The sequence below is a fragment of the Mus pahari genome, chromosome 22, assembly GCF_900095145.1.
Source record: "Mus pahari chromosome 22, PAHARI_EIJ_v1.1, whole genome shotgun sequence".
Classification (NCBI taxonomy): Eukaryota; Metazoa; Chordata; class Mammalia; order Rodentia; family Muridae; genus Mus; species Mus pahari.
The window spans coordinates 11618971-11629931 of record NC_034611.1 but is presented as its reverse complement, the minus strand read 5'-3'; the positions used below and the strand labels follow the sequence as shown (position 1 = coordinate 11629931).

At 42.3% G+C, this 10961-nt stretch overlaps 1 protein-coding gene across 2 annotated transcripts in view; it reads left to right on the top strand.

The window, feature by feature from the left end:
- The first annotated feature begins 5901 nt into the window (after positions 1 to 5901).
- Positions 5902 to 10961, top strand: part of Atp6v1h (ATPase H+ transporting V1 subunit H) — a 71635-nt gene continuing 66575 nt past the window's right edge. For both annotated transcript variants that reach the window (XM_021221917.2, XM_021221916.1), the window contains exons 1-2: positions 5902 to 6102; positions 7358 to 7505. In XM_021221917.2, the coding sequence (XP_021077576.1) occupies positions 7393 to 7505 (113 nt within the window). In that variant the 5' untranslated portion in view covers positions 5902 to 6102; positions 7358 to 7392. The remainder of the gene's footprint in view (positions 6103 to 7357; positions 7506 to 10961) is intronic.

Genomic DNA, 10961 nt, shown 5'->3' with positions numbered 1-10961 from the left:
ATACAATTTACAAAACACAAGAAAACCAAAAAGCAGGAAGACCAACAGGTGAATACTTCATTCCTCCTTAGAGCAGGGAACAAAATACCCATAAAAGGAGTAACAGAGACTAAGTTTGGAGCTAAGATGAAAGGATGGACTATCCAGAGACTACCCCACCCAGGGATCCATCCCATCATCAGCCACCAAACCCAGACACGATTGCACATGCCAGAATGATTCTGCTGTAGGGACCCTGATATAGCGGCCTCTTGTGAGGCTATGCCAGTGTCGGACAAACACAGACGTGGATGCACACAGTCAGCTATTGGATGGAACACAGGGCCCCCAGTGGAGGATTAGAGAAAGTACCCAAGGAACTGAAGGGGACTGCACAACCCTATAGGTGGAACAACAATATGAACTAACCAGTACCCCCAGAGCTTGTGTCTGTAGCTGTATATGTAGCAGAAGATGGCGTATTCAGCCATCATTGGGAAGAGAGGCCCCTTGGTCTTGCAAACTTTATATGCCCCATAGAGGGGAACGCCAGTGCCAATAAGTGGGAGTGGGTGGGTAGGGGAGCAGGGTGGGGGAGGGTATAGGGAACTTTTGGGATAGCATTTGAAATGTAAATGAAGAAAATATCTAATAAAATAATTAAAAGGAAAAAATAAGAAATGCTACTTTCTGTACAGGACATAGCAGTTGGATTCATGAAATCATAGCAACTGTGCTTACCTGCATAAGACCTATAAGATATGAGACCTTTCAATACTCTAGCATGAGCCTACTGCCAACACCCTCTCCCCTAGCTGAGAAGCTATTGGCAACTAATGGCTGCTGGGGAAGTGGAGTAATTTTTTTCAGAGGTATAGCCACTGGTAAGTTGCCCATAAACTACACCCCACCTCCACATGTACATGCAGGCAACACTAATTGAGCTCAGTGGGTTCTGTGGCTAGTGAGCTCATGGTTCTTAGAGAAGAGCCAACTTCTGTCATTTTTCTAAACCAGTATAATTCTTAACTGTGTTGTAAATACGTATCCTTATACACCCAGATAAGCATAGTTCTCGCTCCTCACCAAAGAAACTTCTTTTTGCAGCATATGGAGATCATTACAGAAAGCCACAACTTGTCCCAGTGGAGAGAAGAACTGTTGTTTTGGGCAGCCTACCTCCAGCTGATACAAACAAAAACAAAACCAAAAACCAAAAAAAAAAAAAAAAAAAAAAAACCCAAAAAAAAAAAAAAAACAAACAAATCAAAACATCAGAAGATTTTAAGATCTCAGGAGAAAGATCTTAAAGAGGACCAGAAAGTCTGTTGCAGATTGTGACTTGTCACTCAGACAAAGCCCCAAGCTCCTGGCATTCTGGCTAGACTCCACCCTCAGAGTTACCTGACAATAGCCAGGTATGCTCCTCCCCAAGCTACCCTGCAACTACAAGATGGCCCAGCCCACTATAAAAGGGGCTGCTTGGGACCTCCTCTCTCTCTTAATTAAGCTTTCACCTTTCTTACTCTCCTTTTCTCCCTTCCCCCCTCTCTCCACCGTGGCTATGGCTGGCCCCTCTCTTTCTTTTATCTTCTCTCTTTTTCTTTGTCTTCCTACAATAAAGCTCTAAAACCATAGACTGTCTCTGCTCATCAAGGCCCATCATACTTGATTTATGGGACAGGCTTTCCCCTAAAGAGTCTCGTCTAACCTCCCACTGGAAGGTGTTCCTGAGCTCCAGCCACAGACTGGACCAAAAACTCTCACTCGCTTGGGGGCCCCCTCTCTCCTTGCCCTCTCTTCCCTTTGGTCCCGAGGCCAACCTAGCCACCCACGGGATCCCCACTTTGTTCTCAGCTTTTCTGCAGAGTCCAGCATCATCTGGGATGCCCGAGAATGAGAACCGGTTATCTCTGGCCTCTGAGAGGCCCAGAGACCTTGACTGCCCTTTGTCCACCTCTCCCGGACTGGAGTCTCTGGTTTCCCACAACTAGACACCCACTAGGGGCCTAGAGGAAAGTGTGTGGCAGTCCTCCCAAACCACCAGAACTCTGGGGGGACGTGGGTTTTTTCTCACTCCCTTTATTCCCTCATGCCCACTGCCCTACAGAATGAGAAGGTAGAATTGGGGGTGAATATGATGAAAACACATAGGCATCGAAGAATAAATAAAAACCATAGAAAAATGAAAGTACTCATTGGTGATGAAAATGCATGGAGTTATATAAAGTTTGTTAAACAGTGAAAAAGAACAGATCATATTCTCCAGAGTTAATCCATATGAAGAAACACCCAAATGGCTGGGGATATAGCTCAGTCGTGGCTCAACCTTTTAAAAGTCTCGCAATGTAAAAAGAAGTAAAAATAGGACATTCTAATGGATATCATTTGACATTTTATAGCAGTGTGCATATATAAATACCCATATATGAACATGTAGTTAAACAAAAGTCTATGTGATTATAGACTTAGTGACTGCCTGCTTCATTCATTTAGCACAGCATACCTGGCTTCTATGTCCAACTTCAGTGGTATCTAAATTTGCTTTGAATACCTGCTGTTGGCTGTTAATACATGATATTGTATTATTTTCTTTCTTCCATAGTCTAAGTGTTGAAGTCACAACCCCTAATGTGAGTACATTTGGGCCTTTATGAATGTAATTAAGTTTAAAGGATGTTTAAAAAAAGAGGCTAAGGCTTGATCCCATAGAATAACTAACTCTTATCATAAAAGACAAGAGGGAGCTGCCCTCTCCTCACCTTGCAGGACACAGAGAGAAGTCAGAACTCAGGAATTCAATTTAATTTTGGACTTCTGGTTTCTAGATCTTTAAGAAATTAACACATTTCCACCTCTCCCTTTAAAACAAAAACAAACACAAACAAACAAACAAACAAAAAGCAAAAACAAAACCCAAAACAAAACAAAACATACCCCAGGATCTCACTGTATAGATTAGGATTGTCTGAGCTTGGAGATCCTCCTGCCTCAGCCTCCAAGCACTGGGACTGCAAGTACCCACTCTAGGCTAGCTTGAGGAACACATTTTTTGCTTGTTGTTTAGCCTGCCTACTTTACTATATTTTGTCATGACAACTCAAGGTTACTATTGTAGTTTGTTTCCTATTTTTTGCTTTGCTTTTATAAAAAAATATAGTGAAAATGATCATCCAACTTAAAGCAGTCTACAGATTGAGTGCAATCTCCATCAAAATCCCAATTCATTTCCTCACAGAAATTGAAAGGACATTTTTCAGTTTCATGTGGAAACATACACACACACACACACAAAACCAGTATAGCTACAAAAATCCTGAATAGTAAAAGAGCTGCGGGATGTATCACCATCTCCGAAATGTACTACAGAGCTATAGTAATAAAGAGAGAATGGTATTACCATAGAAGTAGACATGTTGGTCAATGAAATTGAAGACCCAGGCATTAAACCCAAATACCCATGGACACCTAGTTTTTGATAAGCCAGAAATACACACTGGAAAAAAAATAGAGCATCTTCAACAAATGGTGCTAGTCAAATGCAGATAGATCTGTACTTATTACTCTACATAAAACTCCACCCCAAATGGATCAAAGACCTCAGCATAAGGTCAGATACCTGAAATTTGATAGAAGAGAAAGTGGGGGGAATAGTCTTGAACTCATTGGCACAGGAGATGTCCTGAAACAGAACACTGATAGCACAGGCACTAAGATCAACGATTTCTTAATGGGACTTCTTGAAACAGGAGTCAATAGCCACAACTTCATGTTACTTAGTAATAGCAAAGCCATGTCCCCAGCACTGCCTAGAATTTACTTTCCTCTACTTGTAAGGGTTGATCAAAAACGTTACTGAGTTGCTCTTCCTCCAGGCTTACTGCTGACATTTGAAGCCAGGGATCATCTTGTACGTGGGGTGCTGTTGACATCCTTCCAGTTATCATCAGTGGTTTCTGGGTACCAAATATCAGTATCCCTCTCTTACGCTCTAGTAGTAACCCTCAAAGATCCAGTTTTAACCTTAAGAGCTTCTCCTAGAACCTATAAAACATGTACTACATTTGCAAGACAGTCAATGCAAACAGCTTTGAAGCCTGTACATTTTGTTGTAAGTGAGTTATTTTATTACATGGTTATTGGGTCAATTCTAGTATTTTCTTCATAAGCAAATCTTCAATGTAGGGTACAGTTTTTGTAGTTTCTTTGGACTGAGGTGTAGCTCAGTGGTAGAATATATGTTTGGCATTATTTCAATTTCTGGACAACCCCCTACCCAAAGGGACTTAATTCATAGTATCAGTCATTTTTGGAAGAAAAAATTTCAAGCATGCAGCATAAGGATTACCTTGTAATTATTTGGTATTTGTTTGTTTGCTTGAGACAAACATATGTTTGTCTCATGGTTCATGCTGTGATGCCCACACTGGCTCCATCAGATTTCCTCTTTCTGCCCCATTTCTAAGATTACAGGCATGTACTAGCATGCCAGGCTGCACCACTCAGTTAAAAACTTACAGTAAACGTTTATTTATGTACGTGTGTATTTATGTGTGTGAGTATGGGCATGTACACTGAACACTGAGTGAGTGGAGGCCAGCAGGTGACATTCAGAGAACGTGTTCTCACCTTCTGCCTTGCGGGTCTGACAAGTGAACTCAACTGGCGGGTTTGGTGGCAATGCCATTGTTTACCAGGAGAGCGTTTCCATGGCCCTGAACTACCCAGTCTTAAAAAGGTAATATGGCTCTACTTGGGGTTTGGGAAATAGCAGTTTGTGGAGTGCTTGCCTCACTCAAGGAGGCCCTATGTCCAACCCCCAATTTGGCTAAAAAGTTTTCCTTCAGAAAAATAAGGCATATTACAGAAGGTATAAGATACAGACCCTTTTGTATTAGCAACTTGCCCTTTTGTATCTTTATTCAGCAACTTACATTAAATTAGGGCATATCCTACCTAATTTCTGACAGCATAATGGGCCCATGATGTCTCAATCTAATGAACTGGTGAAAATATCAACTTGCTCGGCAAAGGGGAACCAAAGGCTGAAGAAACGAGTAGGTAAAGGGTCAGGAGAGTTGCCTGGGTCATCCAGGTGAAACTTGGACACCTCTTTGAGCTGTGATCAGTGAAGAGCAAACATGATGATGGTGACTTAGAACACAGGGGTAGAAGAGCAGATTCTCCTGAGCCTCTAGCATAAAGCCATTCCAGCCTAAAGCTGTTCAGATGGGAGACACCCATTTTTCTGGACTTCTGACCCACACACCATAAGACAATTAATTTATGCTTATTTAAACTACTATAATTGTGGTAATTTGTTGCAGTAGTGATAGAAAAACCAGTATCACCTTCACTTCTCTCTTTTATAGCTCGTGATGGTTTTTGAAACTTGACCTCAAAACATCTTTTTAAAGTAACAATATACTGTTTATTTTTAATACATCCCTGTGTGTGCTCTTTTACTTGCCTCCAAACACTATTATATAGATTTTGGTGTAATCAGAAGTCAAAGGGCAGCTCAGGCCTTCGGGTTTAAGATAGGTTATGAGATAAACATATAAGCCGAGAGAAAAATGAAGTTAGGTAAACAATGAATAACTTTTTCTGAGACATATATTACTGGTGGGTCTACATATATATACCATGGGTCTATGACTCATTTCTCAGTCTGAGTTTTATGTTTAAAATCTGAGTATGAGTGCCTGGCCCGCTGAGATGTTTAATTCAAACAAACCCAAACCGCTCAAAGGTCATACATACATCAAGCTTCTTCTGAGATTTTTGGCTCTTTTTGGCACCAGTGGTCTGCAGGGTGGCGACCTCTGCCAGCTTAAAGTGACCAAGTTAAATGGCCTGGGCAAGGCCGCTTGGTGCGCGGTCCAGCAGTTTTGGGCACTCTCGGCTTCCGCCCTCCGCTGCGGTCACGTGCCGCTGCTCACGTGCCCGACGCTGCTGTCACTTTGCAGCTGTTCCGGCTTCCTCGGAGTGAGGCTCCCTACGTCGCCCACGGAGTCGCCTTCGTTTCGCTCTGGGTCTCCCGTGGCCACCGAGGCCTCGGAGCTCGACCGACCGGCGCCCGCCCGCCCGCCCGTGCGGCCCTCAGCCCCCGACGCTAGCCAGGTGAGGCCGCCTGGGTCCTCTCCCGGGCTCCGGAGAGCGGACTGCTTCCCCGCCGGCCGCGCCAGGGTCTGCGGAGCCGCAGGGCCTTCCTCCCCTCGGAGGGAAGCAGAGGGCGCGGGGCTGGGCAGGCCTGGGCTGGGGCCGGGAGAGCCGCGGGGTCCGGGGGAGCCGCGGGGTCGGGAGAGCCGCGGGGTCCGGGAGAGCCGCGGGGTCCGGGAGAGCCGCGGGGTCCGGGGGNGCCGCGGGGTCCGGGGGAGCCGCGGGGTCGGGAGAGTCGCGGGGTCCGGGATTGCTGCGGGGTCCGGGGCCGCCCTGGAAGGCCTTTGGTTCCAGCCTTTCCCGGGTGGAGCCGGTTCTACCCAGGACCCGCAAGTCTGCGCCGACCTTGCTTGTTTAGGCAGCAAGTTCCCACAAGAGAAATTTAAGTTCCACACTGACTAAGCACTTTGGCAACGCTGAATAGAATTTGGGTATGATTTTTTTTTTTTTTTTTAAATCTCCTTTTGCTCGTAGGTAAGAACGTAAGTTTTTGGGAATGTTTTTTGCATGGTAGTAGAATGAGATGTATTGAGGACTGGGGATTTTTTTTTTTTTTTCTCATTATTGTATATTTTTCTTGTCAGAATAGACTCCCATTGTTGGCTGGACATAAGTTGTTTCAGAAATTTCTTTCAATATTGGTGTTGAAAATGTTTATCAATTTCTGTTTGAAAAGATGGCCCTGGTATATACCACACCTCTTAGTATATTTTACTTTGAATCAGTAATTTTAAAGAAAGGAATTAATATAGTGTCTTTGCAAATCGAAGCATAATAGATGCCAATAAACACCATAATTGGCCCTTTCTTTGTATTTTATTTTTTTTGTAGAAGAGATTAGAACGTGATTGAATAGATTAAAAGTAGTGGACTTCTGGGTTATTTTTAGCGTATTCTAAGCACTGGGTATGATTGCACTAAGGTGGTCAAAGAGATCGGCTTAATATTCTGTTTAGTTCTGATTTTGCTGTCAGTCTCTTAAGTGGTCATTTAAAAAGTTTCAGTGTTTATTGAGGCTAATAATTAAAAACTCTTATCTGGAAAAAGAACAAGTCAATAGGAAACCCTTTAATTGGGTGGTAGACAAAATTTGAAATATGTTAATGCTTTTCAGACTTAGGATATTTAATATTCAAGCTAAGTGAAATCAGTATGGCTGTATTAATACTAGTAATTCAAAAAATGAAATGGCTGCTATCCTGTTTTTATCTTGAAGGTCTGTGGATAAACATTCAAAATCATAAAGTTTAGATGACCAAGATGGACATTCGAGGTGCTGTGGATGCTGCTGTCCCAACCAACATCATTGCGGCCAAGGCTGCTGAAGTTCGTGCTAACAAAGTGAACTGGCAGTCTTATCTTCAGTGCGTACTGGTTTGTTGTGAGTCATGGATGTCATGTGCTTTTGCATCAGGCCTTTTCATGGTCATGCTTCTATGAGAGAAATGCTGGAAAAATACTAATAAATTAATTTTAACATTCCCTTCTCTCCATCGCTAGCTGTCTTAGGGAGTCTGCCAGATATGTTAGGAGCGGCTTGGGGAAATAGAACAGTTCACAGTAGTTATTTTATGTGTGTATGACTGTTCTTGCCTGCATGTATGTATATGTGGCACATGAATGCTGTGCTCTCAGAGCTAAGAAGAGGGTCTCAGATACCCTGGAACTGGAGTTACAGATGATTGTAATACACCATGTGTGTTCTGCATGCCACACCTCTGCAAATCAGAGGATAACCTATGGGAGAACTGGTTCTCAGGTCCTGGGGATCAAACTAAGGTTGCCAGGCTTGAGAGGCAGGTGTGTTGACCCTCTCCTCCATCGCTCCCCACAGCCATTTCATCAGCCCTCATTTGTTCTTAATACTATTTCACCATTTTATTCCTATCAGTTGATTTTGGCACATTTATAGCTGACTGACCAGGGTCAGATTTGAATATGCACATTGAAAAGTCAATTAGGAAATCTGTGGCTTATTTTTTGTCTTGCCTGTACAAAAGTTATATAGAGTAGCATTTCAGAAGGAACTCATAGTATCAAAACAGACCTTTACTTTATTGTTAGCTATGATGATAGGAAGATAGGCTTATGAGTGTGCAAAAATGGGTGGGTACCTGATGCAGTGATCCTTCAATTCAGTTTTCAAGGATGAGTGCTATTTGACCATGTGGCAGAAAAGAGGATTGTCTTAAAGGGAAGATTGTGCTGGACGTTGTTTATAGTTTGGAGGTAAGCAGTGGTGAGAGCTGAAGCTCACGGCAAGGCAGGGGCAGTTGGGACACTCGGGGTACTGGGCACCCTGGGAGGAGTTGGGGTATTTACTCGGTGCTTTTCAAGATGATTTTTTTTTTTTTCTTTTTTGAGACAGGGTTTCTCTGTGTAGCTCTGGCTGTCCTGGAACTCACTCTGTAGACCAGGCTGGCCTCGAACTCAGAAATCCACCTGCCTCTGCCTCCCAAGTGCTGGGATTAAAGGCGTGCACAAGCACGCCCGGCTTCAAGATGATTCTTAAGTTATGAAACCCAAAATGTATTTGAAGTCTAAGAAAGTCAACTTGTACAACACATGAAAGTGATAGTTATAGGTGGCAGTTCATAATGTAGAGTTGCCTTTTCAAAACAGTGTGTCCTCATGGGCGAGCTTTGAGGAGCCTTGCTGTAGACTACTTGTACAATGAGTGTGAACATGGGATGCACTGTGCCACTACAAGAACCAAAATGCCAAGTCTCCTGAAAGTCACTGCTAAGGCTGCTTAGCCTGGAGTAGATGACCCAGTTTACCGCTTGATGGATTGTCTGCATTCAGTGTAAGAGGTAGGTTTGTGGGAACTAGCCGAATCATAGGGAGAAGTTGTCTCGGGAGTGTTAAGGCTGTTAGAATGCTCATAACTGGACAGATTTGAGAATGATAGTGCTCAATTTGACATGTGTATATGAAAGATGTTTAAGATGACATCCATATTCCTGTTTTAAAGGACCTAGTATATTGTGGAGCCAGCCACTAAAGGTCTGACGAAGATGTACACACGCTTTTCCCCATTGTGCAAATCCTGTGACCTCCTGTCTTCTTTAGTCGAGAAAACTTGTAGATTAGAGGACAGGGAGTTGCATGCTTGTAGAGCCTGACTGTTGGTGATGTAAACAGAGGAGAGAAAGCTTGTAGATGAGAGGACAGGGAGTTGCATGCTTGTAGAGCCTGACTGTTTGTGATGTAAACAGAGGAGTGTTGATCATAAAGCACTAGCAGGGCAGCAGAACTTCTGGCTTGCTTTTGGAGTGATTTTCAATTGTGTACTTTTCCAGTCCTGAGGCTTTGGTCCTACATACATCTTATTTTCTTTTTTTCTTGTTTTGACCTTTATTTTGTTGACTGAGTTATAGATTCTTTTTGTAAGTTCCCTCTGCTCTGCATGTTTATGTGCAAATGTTCCTCAAATATAGCCAAATGTTCTTGAGTCTTCTGATATGGGGACACTTAGGTATGAAATGCCCTGAAAGAACAGTTACATGCTGGATATGGACATACATAATCAGTGGATCTTGTACCAGGACATCTACAGAAGATATAAAACCTGTAGAGGAGTTATCTTGTGCCAAAGTCCAATATGCTTTTGCCCTCATGAATTGATATGCTATGAAAATACAATGTATTTGTGGGCTGGAGAAACAGCTGAGTGGTTAAGAGCACCGACTGCTCTTCCAGAGGTCCTGAGTTCAATTCCCAGCAACCACATGGTGGCTCACAATCATCTGTAATGGGATCTGATGCTCTCTTTTGGTGTGTCTGAAGACAGCGACAATATACTTATATAAAACAAATAAATCTTAAAAAAAGAATGTTCATCAATTTAATAAAATGTATTTGTATCTGATTAAGCTCTTACTTAACTAGGAAGTATAAAAATACAAGTGGGGATGGGTTTGTGATGTTGAGGATACAAGAATCATGATACACTAACAGACTTACAAATTAAATATAAACTATGCTAAGTATTGAATGAAGAAATCTGACACATGCACACATACATAGACAAAAAGCAAAAGGAGATACATGACAAGGAAGGAATAAATAGCTGTGTAGGAGCTGTTGTGGTAGTCTTCACAACACATGAAGAGCCTCACAGAAGCAATCTAAGCAGAAGGAATGGGGACTGCAGTGTAGGGAGCTCTGGCTACCTCAGGCTTGAATGTGTAGTGACTGAGGGCTTCAAGTAGCTAATTGTGGTTCAGTTTCTTTTAAGGCAAGTATGTGTCTTGAAGTGAGTCATATGGAGACCTGCAGGGTTGTTCTGCTGTCACATCTTATCAAGGAGGATTTAGACCTTAGTATTTGGGGGTGGTGATGGTTATTGTGACATACCTGAGTCCTTGATGAATAGAGCAGCTAGAAGGGTTAAGCTATCTTGGAATTGGAGATGACAGGTTCCATGATGCTGCTGCTGAGTCTGTTTTTACTTGGAAATAAGAGATAGCTGGAGGTGATTTTGTGGAGAGAAAAAGATTGGATTCTCTTGACTTGAATCTCTAGAAAGGAGTTCAGGAAGAAAAGCAAAGTTCTTTTTTTTAAATATACATTATTTTATTACAAATTTAAAAAAAATATGCAACATCCTAAAAAAATTTTTTTTTTTACTGGTAATACAAATTCCTATGAAGTTTTTTTTGCTACCATAAGAAATTAAAGAAACCATTAAATATTTAGAAACATTCAACATCAAAAGCTTTAAATCTAACTGTAGTTGTAGCCCATGAAGCTACAAACTCTTTATTTTCTCTACAAAGAATCTCATCAGCTATACAAAACTCTGTACAGTTTTTACA